This window comes from Aethalodelphis obliquidens, unplaced genomic scaffold, assembly GCF_003676395.1.
Source record: "Aethalodelphis obliquidens isolate GAN/ISIS:26980383/991018 unplaced genomic scaffold, ASM367639v1 scaffold20, whole genome shotgun sequence".
In the NCBI taxonomy this organism is placed as follows: Eukaryota; Metazoa; Chordata; class Mammalia; order Artiodactyla; family Delphinidae; genus Aethalodelphis; species Aethalodelphis obliquidens.
In genome coordinates this window covers 19,643,741-19,665,696 of record NW_020837964.1, presented here as the reverse complement: position 1 = coordinate 19,665,696, position 21,956 = coordinate 19,643,741, and the positions used below count along the sequence as shown (strand labels likewise).

The 21,956-nt window shown below is 46.3% G+C and overlaps 2 protein-coding genes across 5 annotated transcripts in view; one reads left to right on the top strand and one right to left on the bottom strand.

Moving 5' to 3' along the window:
• TK2 (thymidine kinase 2) overlaps positions 1-6,799 on the bottom strand; it is a 29,012-nt gene extending 22,213 nt beyond the window's left edge. The window contains exons 1-3 of one of the 4 annotated variants that reach the window (XR_003435476.1): positions 6,621-6,796; positions 5,353-5,390; positions 933-1,007 (exon numbers count right to left, since the gene is read on the bottom strand). Coding sequence is in view for 3 of the 4 variants with exons in the window: in XM_027119703.1 (XP_026975504.1) it covers positions 933-1,007; positions 5,353-5,390; positions 6,621-6,735 (228 nt within the window). In the remaining variant the exon portion in view is untranslated. Of the gene's footprint in view, positions 1-932; positions 1,008-5,352; positions 5,391-6,620 lie in introns of all 4 variants that reach the window. The other 3 variants (XM_027119703.1, XM_027119702.1, XM_027119701.1) reach the window with 3 other exon arrangements.
• A 1,244-nt stretch (positions 6,800-8,043) lies between these two features.
• On the top strand, positions 8,044-21,495 carry CKLF (chemokine like factor). The gene is made up of 4 exons (XM_027119708.1): positions 8,044-8,758; positions 14,114-14,272; positions 18,898-18,993; positions 21,351-21,495. Exons 1-4 carry the CDS (start codon positions 8,681-8,683, stop codon positions 21,465-21,467), a joined length of 450 nt encoding a protein of 149 aa, XP_026975509.1. The 5' UTR covers positions 8,044-8,680; the 3' UTR covers positions 21,468-21,495.
• The last annotated feature ends 461 nt before the right edge of the window (positions 21,496-21,956 follow it).

The following is a 21,956-nucleotide window of genomic DNA, read 5'->3' as shown; positions in this document are numbered from 1 at the left end:
GCGGAGCGGCTGGGCCCGTGAGCCATGGCCGCTGAGCCTGCGCGTCCGGAGCCTGTGCTCCGCAACGGGAGAGGCCACAACAATGAGAGGCCCAGGTACCACAAAAAAAAACAAAAAACAATAAACAAAACAAAACAAAAAGGATACAGAGGAGCCAGAAGAACCTACACCATGGAGGGTAACCTAGCTGGGGAGGTCAGAGAGCAGAGCTGAGATCTGAAGGCTGGGTGGTTTTCCTAAAGCCAAAAAAGCTCTGCATACTATAGAGCCAAACAAGGGCATGGCCCCTGGAGCAGACAGCCTGGGCTGGGACATGGCATCACACGCACTAGCCATGCGACCCTGGCCAAGCCATGTCACCTCACTGAGCCTCAGTTTCCTCCTCTGCAACTGAAGTAATAACAGGACCTGTCTCATAGCGACTACTCCTGTAAGAATGAAATCAATTAGATAATATAATGATGCCTCAACACAGTGCCTGGCATAGAGTATTACCCTCATTAGCTGTTCACTCTCCTTGCTGACGGTATTGTTGTTGTACATTGGCTCCAAGGTGTTCAGTGAGAATACACGTGCTTCTAAAGTGTCAGCGAGAGTTACACAGCTCAGGACAGGTGTGTCGGGAGTCCCCCAGACGCCCACCTCCCCGGGTCTGAGGAGTCACTAGGAGGACTCACAGGATACAGCATATAGTCATACTCATAGGTAAGATTTATTACAGTGAGAGGTGACAAAGCAGAATCAGCCAAGGAGAAGAGTGTGTGGAGCAAAACCTGGGGGAAAACCAGGCACAAGCTTCCAAGGGGCCTCTCCCTCCTCTCACACAGGACGCATTCCCCCAGCAATATTTCTATAGGGCAGGTCCGGTTTGCACCCTTTATAAATGCACCAAGCTTTTGCAGGTTCCTTCAAACCTGGCGTGGAAGCTGTACCTCGATGTCAGCTGTGTTGGAGAAGAACTCCAGACACGTTGTCTTCCCGCTTGCAATATTGCCCTCGACACATATCTAGCAAAAGACAAACGCATGTTAGGATCAGAAATCGAGTGCCTGGGGGAATACCAGGAAGAATTTCTAGGGAAGGGCTCAGGTGAACAGCATAATTGGTTCAGCCCAAGACTCCAGTGTGTACACGAAAATCCCTCTGGAGGAAACCCCCAGGGTCCTGTTGTTAGTAATAGCAACCACCCGATCCTTCCCCTCAGTGGCAGGCTCCAGGTCCACCGCTGCTGGCCACCAGGCCACTGCCCTCCGGGACAGACACTCCCTTAGGTCAACGCCTAGACCCCACACAGCTTGCCCTCGGCCGCGCTAGCTCTGCCCTTCCCTAGCTCAACCCCTCAGACTATCAGATTTTAGGCCTAAATGTCCTGCCTCCTTCACCAGAACCGAATGGCTTTAAGGATGGGAAGCGTGTGTACGTTACCTAGAACCTAATGCATTGCTCTGTGCAGAAAAACATGCTTGGCCGTGGACTGGAAGGTATGAGGACAGGAGAAAAGGACTAAGATGGGCAACATACACCAATCCTGCACTTAACCTTGCCAGAACCTGAGAAGCAGGTTCTAACATTTTCACAGAAGAGAAAAATGAGGCTCTAGAAGGGCATAAGGCGAGGAGTAGAGCTTGAACGTTCACTCTGCTCACACTAAGTGTACTGGGGGGAAGGGGCTGTCTTGGCACTGGTGGGAGGAGTCTACCCATAAGAAAGACAAGGAGCCTCCTACAAGTACCCCACTGCAGGGAAAGAAAGCAACTGAAGCTGTGGTTCTCAGTCTTACGTATGTGCTACAATCACCTGGGAACTTTTAAGAATCCACAAAAGGAAGCCACAACCCAGGCCAATTCTGGCATGATCTCAGGGTGGGACTCAGGCCTCAGTACCTTGGAAAGCTCTCCAGGTGATTTCAACATGGAGGAAGCTGAGTACCACGGACCCATGGCAGGGTTTCTCAACGAGTGGTCCACAGACACCCTGCTCCAGAAGCACCAGCGGAGCACCCAGACCCTCTCAATCAGACTCTGGGTTGGGACCCTTGAATCTGCTGCCCAGCAATTCTGACAAAACGCTGCTCAGCCAGGACTGCTGGTGACACGGGCCAAATGGCTTTGGTTCCATCAGACCATGAGAGGAAATGGGCAGTTCCACATATGTGAGAAGACAAACTTGCCCTTGACAACACATATTACATGTCCCCTGGGGTACACAGAGCCAGAGGGGACCTGTCCTGCTGCACAGTGACCTTTACACCCAGGTTGGAAGCACCCACAGAGAAACGTGGGCCACTTAAGTGACTTGCCCCAGGTGCCAGGGTTGGCGGGGGAAAGAGCTAGAATTCACACCTAAGCCTGGCAACTCCCTTCTCATGACCCCAGTGGAGCCTCAGTCACACCCTGCATAAAACACAGGGGCACGGTGGGCTGTCTCACCTTGCCCCACCTCTACAAACTCTCGTCAGCAACTGGACTCTCTCTCAGTTGGCTGCAAAGATTTCCTCCTGCCTTGATCCTAATGGCTACCTAGGAGAGCTGGACGGACAATCGCAGTTCCAACAGAGGCCTGGCCCTCCAATCCGGGCTCCCTGTCAGCTTACTCCTTCAGCACAAGAAAACACAGTGAATGTGCAAAAGGGAGACCCCGTCAGGGCACCAGTGGATTTTATTTTTATTGTTGTTCTTTAAAGGAAACAACTTTTCCTAGATATTTAAAAAGAGCTCAACCTAGACATCATTCTGCACAGACTGTTTCTTTCCTGTTCATTGCAAGGAACGTGTTATTGAAATCCCTACTGTTGGATGTTACATTCTGTCCAGTTACTTTTATTATAAAACTGTGTTGTGACACCCATTATTTTGATATGATAAGCTGCGCTGTGGTGAACATTCCTGTACATAAATCCTTGTCATTGGCTCTGATTATCCCCTTCGATAGACTTCCAGAAATATAATCAGTGCATCAAAGGATAAGTGAGTTTTTACAGCTGTTGATGCATGATGCCAAATTGCCCTCCAAAATGCTGACCCAATTCACACCCCTTTTAGAAGGATGAGAGTGAGCCTATCAACATACTGTGCCAATGCTGGGCATATCCCATCCTAAATCTTCATTAATTTCATTGTTAATAATAATAATGTCTATAAAATTAGCCCCTGTGGGTTCTGTACTTTGCAAACATTGTCACATTGATCCTCACAACAATCACAGCTATGAATATTTGCACAGATGGGGAAACTGAGGCTCTAAGAGGTTAAGGACTTATCCACCTCCAAGAGCAGAGCTGGGACTGGAACCAGGTCTGAGGTCTGATCCACAGCTTTCATCACTCCATCTCCCAAAGCATTCTTTCTCTGTTAGGGAGGTTGAGCACTTTCTTATGTTTATTAGCCATTAATAAATTCACTCAGGAAATGTCTGTTCAGACTTTGTTCACCTGAAAACATTAGTCATTTCTTTTTAACCCGACTTTGGAATTTATTTTGTAATTCTGTGGTGGTGACTCACTTCGCAGCTGCAGCTCAGCCCAGATATTCCCTGTCCTGTCCAATCCCATGGGATGTCCCATGGGCACCTCAATTTATCACCCCCCAACACCCACATATGGCTTCTCTTCCCGTTCCTGTCCTCAGGAAAGGCTGCACCATCCACCCAGACACCCTCAAGGCCCTGGATATCTTCTCTCCTCACCCAGCAACTCAGCAATACTTCTGGGCCCCACTTCCTACTCACCTGCAGAACCTGGCCCGTCTCCTTGGCCCCTAGTTAAGGTCTCTAACCCTCCTTGTGGGAGCAGCCTCCCTGCTGGCCTCTCCCCCTCCAGTCCAGCCCGGCCAGGTCCCTCATCCCTTATCCATGGTCCACCACCTCTTCCTGAGACGCAAACCAGATCACAGCTGGTAAAGTCTTTCAGTGGCTCCGGGAGCTGGGATCTGTCTCCGGTCCTGTTTCCCGACCCCCAGGCCCTCCCCAGCCACCTCTCTGGGACTGGCCACAAGCCTCAGTCTCTCATCCCTCTGTGACTTACCCCTGCAGTTCCCTCTGCTCCAACACTCCTGCTTCGCCCTCTCCTCCTTCTCCCAGGAGGCCTCAAGTCTCCCCTCAGTCATCATCCTCTAGAAGCCCTGCCCCTACTCCCTGTTGTTCCAGATCCACCATTATCCTATTCACTGCCATCCCCCCCATCCAACCACAGGCTCACTAACAACAGGGGCTGTTGGATTCCCAGGTCCCCAGGTCCACACAGGAACTCAGAGGATTTGAATGACTAAGAGCAGCCCTGGGCCTGAACGCAGGCTCCACATCACTTCCCATGGACCACCTACTGTGTGTCTGGGGGATAACAGACCACACCCAGAAAGCACCTAGGACAGGCCAGCTCACAACAATGCTAGCTCAATAATTAATAGTACAATACTGCATCAGTTCCCATCCAGCTCAACTTACCAACCCCTTCCCCCTGCTATGATGCCTACGCCATACCCCACCCCACCTCTAGTTTCAACAAACTTCCATAAATCTCAAGCATTTTCATCACCAGTCCTCTCCGTGTGACTTCACTCCTTCCCAGGCCCTCTCCATCACCCCAAATACCCCAGGGGGCCTCCCCACACCTTCCGCCTTCTGCATATTCCAGCCAAGGTACTCCTGCCCACACCCTCCAAGCAAATCCCTTTCCAGCCATATCTACCAACTTCCAGCTCCCTTAAGGAACTGAGCCTCTGGATCAACGGTGACCGAGATACTGCTCCCCACCGCAGCCTGCTAAAGTCTTAAACATCCCATGGGCATGTCCAGTTTGACCCTCCTTTGACCTTCAACCTCACACCAGCCACAGTCCCACCCCAGAGTTAGCACCTCCAAGTCATTGCACTGGTGGAACCCTTGTCTGTGGACCCCCATGAATTCTCTGTTATCCCTCCCCCACCCACCAGTCTCAGCATGGGAATTCTGGGGGCAGCGGTCAGCAGACCTGCCCTCACAGCCAGGCTGCCACCCACTAACCCAGTCAACCTAAACTTCCACTTTTCAAATCTCTTTGTAATCATTCATCGAGCTAATAGTCCAAATCCACCTAAGGCTATGAATACATGTATTCTCCCACCTGTGTAGAGTCTCAGGTAGGACATACCAGAAACTAGTAACAGAGGTGGTCTCTGGGGAGGGAGTCTGGGGCCCAGGAGTGGAGACAGACTTCCTTATCCCTGGAGATCCTCTTGTATTCGTTTTTTTAACGATGTGCACATAGTTAAAAAAAACTTCACTCCCCTCCTCAAAACATGTGTGTATTATACGTGTGTGTTTATTACACATATATAATCCTACACTGGAAAGAGGGCACATAAAAGGGAGACTTACCACTGATTTTTTCTCTTTTTCATTTTCTCTACCTTTATCTAGAAAAGAAAGGAAATCAATTTTTTAACTTAGTTTTAAATAGCTCACTCTTGGGCTTCCCTGGTGGCGCAGTAGTTGAGAATCTGCCTGCCAATGCAGGGAACACAGGTTCGGGCCCTGGTCTGGGAGGATCCCACATGCCGCGGAGCAACTAGGCCCGTGAGCCACAACTACTGAGCCTGTGCGTCTGGAGCTTGTGCTCCGCAACGAGAGGTTGCGACAGTGAGAGGCCCGCGCACCGCGATGGTGGCCCCCACTTGCCACAACCAGGGAAAGCCCTCGCACAGAAACAAAGACCCAACACAGCCAAAAATAAATAAATATTTTAAAAAATTAAAAAAATAGCTTACTCTTCTTTGTCCTAATTTACTAAACCACGACAAAAACAGTAATTTTTATGCTTGCTCCCTGGCCTAAAAATGTTTTCCAGTGACACCTGGGACCCTCCCTAGGTGGACGGAGGCAGGCCTACCACTGCTATCTACCTGTGTGACACTGAAACTGCCGCCGGGGTCCTGTTGGCACGTCAGGGCCCCAACTGTGCTCAGTTTTGGTCACTTAGTATATTCTGCTTTCCATTTTCCACACATTTTATATTTATGATCCTCACTGATGGGTGTCCAGCCAGTTAAAACGCAGAGTTACCTCCACTCGTAGCTCCGGGAAAAGAGTGGTTGGCGGGTGGGCCACTGAAACCCAGGGGTGGGTTTCAGCACAGGACTCAGGCTTCTCCTGCAGGCCCGGGGCTGACATCGCGGCCCACCCACACCACAGGGGTTCTCAGGTGCCACTGAACACCCCGAGGCCAAAGAACGCCAGAACTTGGCCACAACAGGGGCTCTCACTTCTGAAGGGGAGGGTCTCCACTCCCAGCGGGAGAAACAGCGCACCGAGCCTAACGCATCCACCGCTCGCCGGCATCTCCCCCAAGGCCCAAAGAATGGGCCCAGGAACCTTGGGGGACGGGGGTTCTTTCCGCTCTTTAGAGGGCTCCCCAGCTCCGAACAAGAGTTGGGCCCGGAGCCCCAAGGCCCCACCCGCTCCCTGCCGGCGGGCGTCTGGGACACCAGCCAGCGACCGCCCCGCCCCTCCCCCCAGGCCGACCGAGGAAATCCCGGCGCCTCGGAGAAGGGGTTTCGGGTTCAGGCAGGTTCCGCGAGCTGAGGGCGCGGAGTGGGGCTGAGGGCCGCCTCCGTGACGCCAGCAAAGGGAACTGAGAGACGCGTTACCCCGAGGCCAGGCCCAACGCTGCGCCCTTGGCAACCCCGGGCTGGAGGCGGGGCTCCCGGGCCTGTCGCGGCGCAGCGCCCAGGAAGCCCAGCTCCGCAGCGTCCGCAGCAGCATTGCCTCGCGCGCGAATCCACCGGGCCTGACCTTCCTTCCGGCGCACGTCGGCGAAAGCGCGGCCCAGCGACCGGGCCCGCCTCCGCGCACCGCCTCCAGCCCCGCGCCCGCCCCGCCCTGCCGGCTCTTAAAGAGACTCCGTCTCATTTCACCCTCTCTCCGAGAAGGTGAGGGGTTCGCCCTTTGCAGCCTGGAAATCTTCCCGCCAACGAGACGCTGTTAGAATGAACCCATGATTTGGCAAGACTCGGGGCATGGGTGGCCAATAACACCAGCGACTGATTGGTTAATTAACTATTGGAGATTAGTTAATTGAGCATCTGTTGTATCCAGGCACCTGGCACGCAAGGTGTCATTTATTCTTCTCAACAACCGTATAGGTGGATATTGTCAATCCCATTCTCCGGGCTTAGCTGATCCTTGGAAACTTAGGTAACTCGTAAAAAGTGATCAGAAGCATTCATTAAGGGGTGGAGCTGGAATTCAAGCTCATCTATCTTGCTTCACAGCCAGCACTCTTTCCTCTGAACTTTGACATTTCCAGGGTCTGGACTGTAAATATATTAGATCCCTCAGGAAGTTATTTTAAAAAAAAACGAGAACAGGCCCCAAATGGAGTCGCTTATGCTAAGCCCCATTCACCAAACCAAGGCTTAATTATAGTTTTGGCTCTCCAGTCAATCAGGCTTCGTCTGATCAGCACTAGTTAGGTGACCTGCCTGATAGACCCCCTGCCATGCCCTAAAGAAAAGTAACCTTGCAATAACCAACTTCCTTGTTCTCGCTCCCTTCTGCCTATAAAAGTCTTTCATTTTGTACAGCTCTTCAGAGCTCCTTTCTATGTTAGATTGGGTGTGACACTTAGCAGGATCCTGTGGGGCTCCTGGGCACAAAAGCCTTTCTATGTGCCCCATCTCTTTGATTACAGGAAATAGGCTTCATTCAGCCTCTATGACCTTCCCTAAATTCCATCTGGCATATTCAAGCAGCTGCTAATTAGGGAAGGGAGGGGATGCAAGACAAAGGAGAAACAAACAGTCAAGAGAAACAATAAAAGAAAAAGAGAGAGAGAGAGACAATTAAAAAAAAAAGAGAGAGGGAGAGAGAAACAATAGTGCAGACTTGGGGCAAGGTCCTGGCTCCCCATCAAGCGATATACACGACAGTATCTTTGAGCTGTTTTGCAGATACTGAAACCCCCATCAGATGGGAGAAGTCAATGGTTAAGGACGGTATGCTGCCCACAAGCACGCAGACCCCAGACACCTTGGAACCAGAAGGTTGATGATGCTGACTCCCACTTACCACCAACCAATCAGAAGAATGTCCAGGAGCTGATCACGCCCTCTTTGAACAATTACTGTAAACCTTCTGACTAACCTCTCCAAGTTGGGACACACAGTTTTGAGGGCATCAGCGAGCTGTGGCCCCCTTTGCCTGGCAAAGCAATAAAACTTTTCTACTTCACCCAAAACTCTGTCTCCGAGATTAATTCGGTGGCAGGGTACAGAGGCCGGATTCAACTTCAGATGCCACCCGATTTGAATCCATTTTTGTTCAAATAAAATCTTAAAATTTTTAATATGCCTCAATTTATCTTTTAACAAAGGCACAACCAACGTTCCCACTGGACAGACAACTAGGGGGTGGGGAGAAGCTGGCCTGCTTGGCTCCCCTCTAGGTCTGAGGAAACGCTGCGCGCGAACCCTGGCTTTCCGCATACCGGGGGCCACCAGTAGGTGGCGGCGGACAGGGCCAGGGTGGCTGCCGCATGTACCCAAGTGCGGGCCGAGGTGAACTGCGCATGCGCGCCGCGACGGCGGGACGCCTTCAAGAGCGGCTCGAGGCCACAGTGGCCGTTGCAGCTGTGGCGTGAGGCCTGGCAGAGCTGTCCGCTGAGGAGGGGAACTGACGGAGAAGTGCTGCTGCTGGGTCTTTAGGCGAGATGCCCACGGTGAAGCTGAAACCGAGGCACCGCCCCTTCTGCTTCAGCGTGAATGGCCACGTGAAGATGCTGCGGCTGGTGAGGGCGGGGCCTCGGGGTGAGGGACGGTGTCCCAGCGCGCTCCCCCGCAGGGAGGTAGGGCTGCAAAGCATGAAGCCGATGCCCTGTCCTCTCTTTCAACCTTGTTGAACCTCTGTCAAGGCCTTCCTAGAGGCAAGGCATTTCGCTCTGCACCCTGAGGGTAGGAGGAGAGAAATAGGGCGCTGTCCTCCCCCATCAGGGGCTTTACAGACTCACTCATAAAGCAAAATCCGCACACCTACATGAATGGCCCACACTTGGACCCACAAACCAGGTACCCAGGTTACCAGGGGAGGCAGCTGCAGTTGTACCACTCAGATGCCAACAAGATTAAAAACAAAAACAAAAGCACCGAGGGGTTTCAGTGGATGCTGTGTTTACTTGCTAGAACTCAGTAGTTTTGATGTGAGTGAGCTCAAGGCTGATATAGTCCAGAGCAAGGACGGTGGAACTCCTGGTTCCTGGGGTGTCAGACATGCCAGGAGCATTGCAGCCAGTTCTGGCAGAGGTTGGGAGAGAATGAATCGTCATTTGGAGGAAGGCGACCTGGCTAGTTAGAGAAGAGGAAATTATCATAAGAGAATATGTTGAAGGAATTCAAGAAGAGAAAAGGGGAAGGAAAAAAATAATTCTTAAAATTTAAAGAGGCGACATATAAGGAGAGGAGGTGGAAAGTTAGAGGTTACAGGGAAACATTCCTGCTTATTATGAGGAAGAATTTTTTATTGGGAAAGTTGCCAAAATTAAGTGGCCACTTGGGAAGGCAGTACATTCCCAGACAGAAAAGGTAGCAGGCGCAGATGAGCACTTCGCATGTTGTGATGGCGATTTCAGCTTCAGGTGAGTGGGCAGAACAAACTGCACGCAAGGTCCTTCTCACACCAAAGTCTGTGATTCTGAGAAATAACTATGACGTAATGCAAGTCAGAATGCATGAAAGAAGTTTAGAAAACTACTCTGGAGTTCAGAAAACGGAGAGATTAGCTTGGGTTGGAAGTAAATAATCAGGAAAGAAGTGACCTGAGGGTCTGGGGTTTTATGCCAGGTACTGAAAGCTTTGGAACACTGGAGGAGAAATGGGATTTTGTGAGAAAGTTTCCATTTTTTTAAATATAATTATAAATCTTTATTATCATTTGTATATGCTTCAAAGTATTCTATAGTGTGAATGAAACACATTTATCATTCCTCTATTTCTGGTTTTATAGTCTCCAGAAAGGTTTCATTTTTGATATATTAATTCCCTCAACAAAACTTTGAATACTTAATGTATTCCCAGCCCTGAGTTAGGACTTGAAACAACAAAGACACCCAAGACAAAAGTCCCTGACTATGGAGTCCTTCAGTTTAGTCAGAGAGAGGCACACAAGCAGATAGCTGTGATGTGTGACAGGATGAAGTTAGAGCACAGAGTGAGGCATCTAACCAAGGAGGTGTCAGGAAACGTCCTAGGGGGACATTGGGTAGGGTTTAAGGGACAGCCACCTGAGCAAAGGCGTGGAGGCAAAAAAAAAAAAAAAAAACCCAGCATGATTTATGAGCAAACCATAAGAAGTTGAGTTTTACCTTATTTTTTTCAGCCAACAGATATTTATTGAAAGCCTGCCATGTGCCAGGCACTGTTCCAGGCTCTTGGGAGATATCAGGGGACAAAGCAAAGATCCCTGTCCACATGGAGTTTACATATTGGGGTGGGAGGGCAGGGAAGACAAACAATAAACACAATAAATAAATAAATGGTGTAATATTCTAGAAGGGAGTAAGTGCTGTGGAACAAAGAAAACTAAAGCCAGCTAAGAGAGTGTAAGGGAAGGTAGGGTTGGAGAGGAAGATTGCAGGAATAGAATGGTCAAGTTAGGCCTTGTTGAGGTGACTTCTGAGCAAAGCGTTGAGTGAGATGAGGGAGTTAAGCTATGAATATCTGAAGGAAGAGTGTTTTAGGCAAAGGAAAATCCAGTACAATGACCCTATGGCAGGAGTGTACCTGAAGGGTTCAAGGAAAAGCAAGGAAACCAGTATAGCGGGAGTGGACTGACATAGGGGCACAGTGGGAGATGAAGAAGGTTTTGAGTAAAGTTGTATATGATCTGACTAACATTTTTAAAAACTACACCAGCTGATATGTTGACAATAGATTGGGAGGTGGGGGCTGGTGGGGACAGGAGGATTCCTGCAGAGGCAAGGGTAGAAAAGAAGGAGATGAGTTGGGGCTATTGCAGTAATCTGGGCAAGAGATGATAGCGGCTCAGACCAGGCTGTTAGTGGAGTAGGCTATAAGAAATGATCACATTTAGGATATATTTTGAAAGTAACCCCAACAAGATTTGCTGATGAACCAGATGTGGTGTGAGAGAGGGAGGAGTCCAACATCACTCCAAAGTTTTTGGCCTAAGTAGCTGGAAGAATGGAGTTGCCATCCACTGAAAGCCTGTGGGTGAAGTAAATGTAGGCAGAGGATCAGAAGTTCAATTTTGGATTTCACTTTAGAGATGTCTATTAGACATTCAAGTGGCAATACTGAACAGGCATTTGGAATATACAAGACTGGATTTTAGGAGAGAGATTGGCACTGCAGAAATAGAAGTACTTAAAGTCACAAGACTGATGAGATCATCAAGAGATGAGTGTACATAGAGTGGAGAAGAGGACCATGGATGGAGCCCCAGAACACTTCAACATTAAGAGATTGGGGAGGGACTTCCCTCATGGCGCAGTGGTTAAGAATCCGCCTGCCAATGCAGGGGACACGGGTTCGAGCCCTAGTCCGGGAAGATCCCACATGCCACGGAGCAACTAAGCCCGTGCGCCACAACTACTGAGCCTGCGCTCTAGAGCCCGTGAGCCACAACTACTGAGCCCACGTGCCACAACTACTGAAGCCCGCGTGCCTAGAGCCCGTGCTCCACAACAAGAGAAGCCACCGCAATGAGAAGCCCAGACACCAAAACGAAGAGTAGCCCCCGCTCACTATAACTAGAGAAAGCCCGCGCACAGCCAAAAATATAAATTAATTAATTAAAAAAAAAGAGAGATTGGAGAGAGAAGGAGGAATCAGCAAAGAAGAATGAGAAAGCACAATTAGGGAGGCAGGAGAAACTAAAAGTATGGTGTCCTAGAAGCCAAATGAAAACTCTCTCGACGGAATGATCAACTGTGTCAAATACTGATGATAGTTCAAGTAAGATGAGGACTGAGAATTGAGCATTGGAATTATCCTGTGGATAAATTGTGAACAACTCTTTGTTAGAGAAGTAGACAGGAGCTGAGTCATGGAAGACTTTGAATACCATGGTGAAGGTAGGCTCTATTCTAAAAACCATGGGGAGCCATTGAAGAGTTTTAAATAGGTGAAGAATTGCACACATTTTTATTTTAGAAATTTTACTGTAACATATTTGTCATGGTAATTCAAGGAAAAGATACTGAAGGGCAGTGGTTTTAGGGACAAAGTGGATTCCCAAAATGCTTAAGCATTAAGTCAGCAGGACCCGATGATTGGTCAGTTGTAAGGAGTAAGTTGGAGCGGTGATCTTAGGTTTCCAGGAGCAGGTGAAAAGATAGATGGTCATATCACCAATTAAGATAGTGAATACAGGAGGAAGGAGCAAGGTGACAGTTTTGCACACGGTGAATTAAAGATTCTAAATGGCTATTTATGTGTGAGATGTTGAGGATAGACCTGGGACAGAGACCCAGATTTGTTGAGTGGGTTGTGGACAGAATCTAAAGGAATGCCATCATTTTAAAGAGATGGGCAAAAGGAAACCCACCGAGAGAATAGTTTCAGAGGTATAAGAACTAGAAAAGGTGACATGGGAGCCAAGGAGTAGAAAAGTAGGAAAAAGCCAATGGCAAATAAGTCATGGGGGTCTAGTAGGATAAGGATTGAAAAATGTTTGTTAAATTTAGTAATTTTGCAATCATTGATGATCTTGGCAAAAGCAGTCTACATAGAGTGGTGAAGAAATGTTTGAGGTATTAGTGGAATATTTAAAAGCTAACTGAAAACAAAAGCCAGGAGTTAGGAAAGATATGAGCTGTTAGTATGGATTAGGGGAGAACCCAGTGTGACTGAAATCGTGGGAACTGTTAAGAAAATGGATTGATCACCAGTGCCAAATTCCAAGGTTACAGAAGATGGGGACTGAAAAAGTGACCCTTGATTTCATAACCCATGAACTCAAGACCCTGGTTCAGTAAAGTAAATGAAGTGATTTGAGATGACATGTTGCTGATGGTAATTATATTAATTATAAAGAATGAGTTATTTAGTAACTAGTTACATTTACTGTGTAAGCAAACTAACCAATTTAGAAGTTTAAAGGTAAGCTACTTTTATACTAATAAAGTAATTGAAAGAATTATGAATAAGTAGCCTATATAGATCTAAGGTTAAAAAGAGAATGTGGATGCTGACAGACTGATCATAAAAGTCTAGCCAGGGAAGACTCTCGACAAAACCATTTTCCAAGAACACAGAGACTTTGGATAGAGCTGTATCTCCTAAGAACATCATGACATTGACAGACCCCCAGCTTATTTTTTCCTTTAAGTCACTTTTCATTTCTGTTTTCTATATCTTCATTTGGAAATGAGGAGATTGGATTAGATTAATAATCTTCAAGGGTTTTTTTTCCACTTAAGTTTTTGTTAATTCTGATTGCATTATGTTTAGATAAGAGGAAGTGTGTTAAAAAGTGAAGCATCAGAATTGTTGGGGTTTTTTTTTTTCCTTTTCTTCCTCACAGGATTCTTTAGAGAATTGTTTTTCTCTGACAATTTGTTTTCAACTTTCCTCCCCAGTATTTTTCATGGCAACATTCTAAGTTTAAATTTGACAGCAGATTCCAGATTGGTAAGAGTTAAGGAGTGATGAGTGGATGATAAGGAATTATATCAGCCAGTATACAGACTTTTTGGAGAAGCATTACAGGGCGAAGTAGAAAATGGGAATTTCTGTGGGGAGCAGGGTGAAAGGAAGGTATGTGTGTTTTAAGAGAAGATAACCTTAGATATGTTTAGAGGATGATGAGGAAAGGAACTAGTGGAGGAGGAGAGATTGAAGGTACGAGAGGGAAAAGGAGATATTTAGTGGAAAAAGATCAAGGGAACAGATGTGGGAAGTGATGGTATTAGGTATACAAGCGGAGTAATAGACTTAAAACAGAGAGGGATACCTAGTTCTCTAAAACACAAAGAGACGTCAACATCCATACATTTTAGTCTTCCTCTTTTAGATGTGTGTGTATATGGAAGAAACCCATTTATTTCGTTATTTTAGAAATGATCATTTTTACAGCTTAAACTTGTATTCAATAATCACTGAATAAATCATGTTTTTTTTCCCTATAGGCGCTAACTGTGACATCTATGACCCTTTTTATCATCGCACAAGCCCCAGAGCCATACATTGTTGTCACTGGATTTGAAGTCACTGTTACTTTCTTTTTCATAGTTTTATATATACTCAGACTTGATCAATTAATTGACTGTATATTTTGGCCTTTGCTTGTAAGTGTTCAGTTTCACTGTTAAAGTTAACTACTTTTTCCTGCCATAGAAAGACATTTTAATAAACTCTGTTCTTTAGTTTTCTTAAGCCTTTAAGGAATCTCTGACAGGCTTAGGAAGGTGGAACTCTACCCACTGCTAATGTGCTCTGGGGAGATTCTCAGGGAACCAGGGCAGCCACGGAGCATAAATTCTCCTCTGAGCTCTATCTATCAGTAGATGTGGCTGACCTTTCAGACCTATCTTTCTAAGGAGAATTCACGTAGGTGTAGATCTTCAAAAGAAATTTAAATTCAAGATCATGGTTAATGAAATTATACGGCATTCTTAATCTTTACCTCCTTTTTAAATGCACGTTGATATGACCTCAAAATTGGGGAATAGAAATGGAGACAGATACACAAGTATCTACATCTTACACATCCCTGATCACTAAATGGAAAATCAAAATAATTTAGAGGCTAAATAAAACACAACATTTTCTTACTTCAAAATGTCTCTTGGGCCTCCCTAGTGGCGCAGTGGTTGAGAGTCCGCCTGCCGATGCAGGGGACACGGGTTCGTGCCCCGGTCCGGGAAGATCCCACATGCCGCGGAGCGGCTGGGCCCGTGAGCCATGGCCGCTGAGCCTGCGCGTCCCGAGCCTGTGCTCAGCAACGGGAAAGGCCACAACAGTGAGAGGCCCGTGTACCGGAAAAAATGTCTGTAATCATTAATGCCACATAATTTTTAACTCATCTTGTAGAACCTTATTTAGTAGCATATGGACTTTACCTGCCATACTCACAGCATTAGGAATAACTGCCCAGTGGAATGCCCAGATGGCCTGGAAACTTTCAAAATAGGCAAGTTGAAGATACTAACTAAGGGATACTTGGCCCTTCAGCCTGGACCATAAGCTGGTTCTAGGAAGGACTGAGTGACTTCACTGCTCCTCTTTCAAGTCTTATCCCCAGAATCCTATGTCCATAGGTCTCCTTTCTGAGACCCCTGCTGCCCTTCCACCCTTTGGCTGGACTGGTGAAAGCACTTGTCTCATCCTCTTGGATTCCAGAGTGCTGATATCCAAGCTGATAACCCGTATTAAGAAGAGAGGACTTTAGAGCTATTCTCAAACCATAAGCATCCCTTAAAGTGGTGCCTCCTGGAACCACTTTTGAAGACCAACGATGAGCATTTCAGACTATTCACAAGCTGAGCAAGTCCCCAGAGTGGAAGGCTGGGAAATAGATAGGATCTTCATGGCGCCTCTCCAAAATCCTCCTTGATCTACACTTTGGAGCTGGACCTGACTGCAGTATAAGGTCTGGGACAAGAGATTACAAAGCCTTCCTCAGTTGGCCCTCAGGGTATGTGATACCATTTAGTGGCAGAAAGGACGAAGCTAAATTATCCCAAGGATTTCTTCAAGGAGATGATGAACATGGTCCACATCCTGTTAATCTTGTACCCAAAAAGTCGCAGAGTTGCTCTTCACACTCTGCTTTTCCAAAGTTAATGAAAGTAACACATTTTAGCATTTATTTTTCCTCAAACTGTAGTAATTCTCTGCAGCTTCTTACACGTCCCAGTAATAAACTTGGAGTCCTAAAGTTAACAGAACACACTGAGAAGGAGCATGGCCTATGTATAGCATGTCTCCAAATCTCTGAGGCTCACACCTGGCTGATACTGTACTCTTAGAAATGGTGCTATATTGGTCAACTAAGTTATTACTCCATCATGAAACCCAGATTCCTCTATGCTCTTGATCTCATGAAATCATTTATTCAACAAATATTAAGTATCTGCTAATCCCAGATTCTATACTAGCTTCTTCGATAAAACAAGACACAAATCTTGCACCTGAGAAACTTTCAATGTAGCCAGAAAGTAAGATAGGTGAGCAATCCGGTATAACAGGTGCTGTGACAGGTGTATACCCGGATGGTGTGGAAGGGAAGGGGACCAAGTCATAACAGGCTTGCCTGAGGAAAACTACGCCTGCGTTGAGGGCTGGAGGATGAAAAGTAGTTAGCCAACTGATATGGGACTGAGAGAGCTTTCCCAGTACAGGGAGCAGTGTGTGTGAGGGTCTAGGGGGAGAAAGAGCTGGACCCTCAAGGACCTGCAGGAGTTCTGAGTGGCTGTGAAGAAGAGAGGGGCAAGAGTGGAGGTTTGAAAGGCAGTAGGAGGTCAGAGCATGCAAGGCTTTGAATGCCCTGAGTTTTAATCCAAAGGCTGCTGGAACCTTTGGGAGGTTTTTAAGTAGGAGAGTGACATGATTAGCTCATATCTGAGGAGATCGCTGCTGGCAGTGTCGATAATGGCTTGAAGAGGAGCAAAACTAGAGTTAGGTCTCAGAGACCGCTTAAAAGTCTCTTATCCTAATCCAGACGTGGAAATGAGAAAGGCCTAAATTAAGATTAAAACGGTAGCTGGTGAGAAAAAGTGTTGATGAAAACTGATAGGACTGGGTAACAGGAAAATCAAGGATAGCTGCCATTTAAAGAACTGTCTTAAGAGGGTAATGAGACAGGAAGTATAGGAGGAAGGACAGCTTTAAGGAAGGGCCAAGGAGAGTGGTATGTAATGAGTTCAGTTTGAGACATGGAAGGTTTTAGTTGCTTATGGGGTACTCAGATGGAAACGTTCAGGTCTGAGGCTTAGGGGAGAGAAGTCAGAGCTGCAGCTTTGGGAGTCATCACCTCGTGATGGTAGATGAGCTCTGGGAGAAGGGCTCGGAGGGAGAGTAGAGGACGATAAGGCAAGACTGGGAAATACCAACATCTGGCGTGGAAAGGAGGAGTGGCCTGAGAAGGACAGGAGAGGACCCAAGGGAGACCCATGTCCCAGAAGCCAAGAGAAGAGAGCATTTCAAGAAGAAAGAAGTGGTGAATAATGTCACAGGTAAAGGAAGTAAGCCCAGAAAAAAAAAATCTATATTTACTGACTGTATTAATAGAGGCCCCCAGTGGCCTTTCCCAGAGCGGTTTGCCTTGAATGGACAGGTGACAGCAAAGCAGTGGGATTGTTAGACTGAGCAGGGAAGGACACAGCTGTAACTAGAGAGGCCACCACTGAGTTGAGGAAACCTGGCCAGGGACAAAGGAGGGTAATAAACAGTGAGGTCCCAGCAGAGTGGTTGATGGGAATGGGGCCAGAGCACAGCTGGAGAAGTTGTCTGTGGCTCTTTCACTATAACAAAAGTGAAGGACACAAAGATGCCTGAAGATTCCAATTAATCTGTAGGTGGGGAAGAGGTAACCTGTAAATACTTCTATCTGATGGCCACTGTCTTCACTGATTAGGAAAGAGCTTGGTCATCTGCACACAGATGTGTCATTGTCCCAAAGTTGCAGTAACTAACACAGTCTGTAGAGCAGGCTTCCTCTGACTGTTCCCCTCAAGTGCTCCAGGGACAGAAAACACACAAAGTGAGCCAACCCAGGGCTTTATGGTGATATGGAAGTACAGGCTCAAAATTTCTGTGAAATCTCCATTTTTGTAATTAAATTTATATTCTACTCCATGGCATACTGATGTTTGGTTTTCAAAGAAAAGCAATGCTTTAAACCACCATTAAGGATCACTGATGTTCTGGGGCAGGTGCATCCTTTTTGTCCCCCCCCCGTGATTCTCTGCACTCCCTAGAACACCATTTTTATCTGAAGCCATTCACATACACTTAGCCAAATTACTAACAGGAGGCAGGGCTGCCTGTCTGAAGCAGAGGTGTGGTCTATTGCCTTGAAGCAGAGAAAAATACCCAGCACAGAGGAGCATTAACCTAGAACTCACTATCTCCTGCAAATGAGGACTTTTTTTCTGCCTAAATGTATCTAATCTTACCCTGTCCCTGTTGAACCTCTTCCTATTTTCTTTGTAATAACCGCTTTCCTAAGTTACCAGAGTTTTGAAGTTTGATATTTCTGTGTTAACAATTCCTTCTTGCTACCATTATCTGCAAATATACATAAACCTTTCCAGAATAAAGACAATTTAACTTTCCCACAGTTAACATCCATTCAAAATGTAAGCTGCACCTCTTAAAGCCACAGTTCAGAATGAAAGTGCTTCATTTCAGGCAATTATTAAATGAATGAGCTACATCATCAAAAAATAATTGCATAATTGGCCAGCTGTTGCATACAGATACGTGGGAGCTTTTTCCCGAAAATTACCACTTTCTCCAGCTCTAAGTTTTATTAATTGCATTTGGAGTAACATTATAAAGTTGTTTATTTTATGGTGTAGAGCACACCACACTTTCTCTTATATTATTAAAATTCAGCATCCTGACTTCCCAGTGTACCATTCTACTTTAAACGTTCCGCATAATACGTCATCCACTCCTAACCAGATGAGTTCTCCCTCCAACTACATTTAAATAAAAAAGATATAAGCCTGTTAAGGAGTTAAATGATTGGTGTATCATAGGATAAGAGACCCATTAGGCATCATTACAGGCCAAATACAATATATGTGATATTTTACTGCAGCAGTTTGACTTCCTAAAACTAAATAAAACTATTTAAACTAAATAAATTTGTTTAATAAAATAGAACTTTCGAAATCTTTAGGGAGCTGATTCATTTTGTTGGTGATCTTCATGTAAAGCTGACCTTTCTATTCTGTGTTTTCAGGATATTATCAACTCAGTGGTTACAGCAGTATTCATGATAGTTATATCTGTGTTGGCACTGATCCCAGAAACCACAACATACATAGTCCTTGGAGGGGTAAGTGGAGGTCTTTCTGGTTTCTTCCTTCAGGTTCAATCAGAATTCAAATGTACTTGAAGAATAAATACAAGAACAGAAAGCTAGACTGTATTCATCCTTGAGGCTTCTATACCAGTACACAGTACCTAATGGCTTAATACTTCTGTGTGTGAACACGTGCCCTGATTAATGTCAAGGAAGATGATTTCACGCTAAAATTGAAGTTAACCAAATAAAGAGATTCCTCCATATTTCTAGACTAGACTAGATAGGTAGGGCTAGACTAGACTGAGATAGGTAGGGCTAGACTAGACTGAGGTAGGGCTAGACTAGACTGAGAAAAGCTACTGGAATCAGTTACAGAACTAAACTCTCAGAAACCTGATGTCAAGAATAAAACAAACCATGGATGAATTTCAGAGCTCTCCCTTTTCAAGAAGAGGATACATCCCACTTGCTAATGTGAGACAGACTGTTCTGAGCTCAGTTACTTCTTGTCCAGATCCTGCTTCAGATGGAATTTAATAGAAGATGTGTCATCGAAAGGGAATGGTGGTAGGAAGCCTTGTAACTGAAGGATTATTTTGAACACTGCTTGAAGAGAAGCAAATCAGTTTAATTTGGAAGGCAAGCCCAAACAAACGAAGAGTCAAGTAATTTAGTTACAGTTCCATCTGATATTCTTTTTAGATTTCTTACAGGGGATTCAAAATCATTTGGCTTTTCTAGGTTCTGATCTAGAGAAGTGAATTATTAAGTTCTTCTTAAATAAATCTCCCTCCTACTTCCTTGTCTTTTCATAGTATGGGCCACTTAGGAGAACTGGCCACATATGTCAGAACCCATGGCTTTTCAACTCCTTCATTAGGCCCAAAGCAACTTCATGAGGGATGGGAATTACTCTAGAAATGACATAGTGCTGTAATAGCAATCTCTCCTAGTTGTCTTTAAAGATAATTATGGAGAAAGAGGGATGAGGCATAGAGTTTACTTTCACTCACTTATTTACTCATTCACTCATTGATTCATTCTTTAAGTGCACTTCGGTAGGTGCTGACAAAGTATAGAGCCACAAGCCACAGGTGGCTATTGGGCGCTGGAAATGCGGCTGGTCTGAACTGAGATGAGCTGTAAGTGTAAAATACACACTGGATTTCAAAGACTTGCTACCCCCAAAAGAGTGTAGAATTTATAATTTTATTATATTGGTGACATGTTAAAAATACATTCTTTTGGATGTATCAGGCTAAATAAAATATATTATTAAAATTAATTTCACTTGTTTTTTTCTTTACTTTTTAATGTGGCAATTAGAAAATTTTAAGTGAATCATGTGGCTTACATTGGTGACTCACATTATATTTCGTTTAGACAGCTCTGGACTAGAATGTAAGCCCTATCCTCAAGTTGCTTAGAGCCTAATACAGGAGACAAAAGTGCAAGCAGCTGTGTCTGAGCTGTTACCAGAGTACTGTGGGGCACAGAGAAGAGGAAGCAGCTACCTCTCTCCAGCAGTGGAATTGTGGTTTGCCAGAACTAAAGGGGAGGAAACGGGGATGGTTCCAGGTGGAGGAACCAGCAACATGCTGTGTACCAGAGTCATGAAAGCACCGGTAGGAGGTATGTAGCGTGGTCAGAACCTAGGAAGCTGCGTTTGAGATTCAGGATGGAAAAGGAACAGTGTCTGAAGCCAGAAAGCCAGATTTCTTGGCAGTTGGATGGAGCTGGTGAAATAACACTGACATCCCCTTTCTCCAGCCCCGGCACCAGTTCTCAAACAGCCATCAGAATACCTAAAGACCATGTTCTAGTTTATTCCCTTTACTTCAGTTTTGTTTTCCTGAGGCCTATTTAGAATCCCACCCCTTAAGTGGATGTAGCCCGGCCTTTGAGAGTTCACTTTGGGTCATCTTATCACTCCATTTCTCCAAATCTCTTATCACAGCTACTATCACCATGGTTAAAGCTTGAGCTGGTGTTAACCTGACCTTTTCTCCAGTACAGTTTGCAATAGGAAAGTCAAACAGTTGATCATTGGGTATAGAAATGTTGATTAGTTACTAAGTATCATCGGCAGGGCTTTAAACAGTATATCCAGGAGCATGTCAAGAGATCCAGACAAGTATTGGTTTCAGAGCCCACACCACCTCAGTATTGTTTCTGCTCACTTAAATTACCTTTCCCTTTCTCTAGGAAGGTACTGGGAAAACTTGGGAATGAGAATAAAATGATCTCTGAAGTCTCTTCCCATTTTAGTATTAGGTGACAGCGTAGGGAGCAATCCTGGTGCCCTCGCAGGAGAGGAAGCCGGTGGGCAGACCACTTAAAACCTGTGTGACCATGGCCACAGCAGTGACACTGTGTCTTTGTTTCAGGTGTCTGGACTCGTGGCCTCGGTGCTCTCTATTGCCGACGGGGCCCTCATTTACCGGAAGCTGCTGTTTAATCCAAGTGGTCCTTATCAGAAAAGTGCTGTTCATGACAAACTATAAGTTTTGTAAATTTATATTCCTTTTTAGTTGATGCTAATTATTAAACATATCTCTTTATTCTAACACATATTTTCTGCAGTTCTCATTTTAATCTCTATATGGGAGCTGGAAGAAGAGATTTAGGAGCTGTGGGCCCAGCGCTGAACTTTCAAGGGAGCGCTCGAGCGCCTCAATCTTATGGGATCTGGTTTTCCTGTTCCTGGGCCCGGGAGGCAGAGGAGAAAGCGCCGGGAGCGCCCGAAATGGTCTTCAGAGCCCGCTCCCCGGCTGGCTGGCAGCACGGAGGTGGCGGCGTGGAGGGGACCTTGAGTGCCCAGGCTAGGCACCGGCGTCGCATCCCAGTGGCTACGAGGGCGGCTGAAGGGCTTGGTTTGTCTGCCGGCAGCCAGAGCTGAGTGCGCGAGGGAGAGGCGGCCGGCAGCCGCTGGGGCGCGACGCTGGCTCCCCGGGGAGAGCCGGCCGCCGCCGTGCAGGCTCAGAGCCGAGGGG

Coding starts and splice junctions, on each gene's coding strand:
- CKLF (XM_027119708.1), top strand. CDS start 8,681: ATGCCCACGGTGAAGCTGAAACCGAGGCACCGCCCCTTCTGCTTCAGC. Junction 8,759..14,113: donor ACGTGAAGATGCTGCGGCTG/GTGAGGGCGGGG, acceptor TTTTCCCTATAG/GCGCTAACTGTGACATCTAT. Junction 14,273..18,897: donor GTATATTTTGGCCTTTGCTT/GTAAGTGTTCAG, acceptor CTGTGTTTTCAG/GATATTATCAACTCAGTGGT.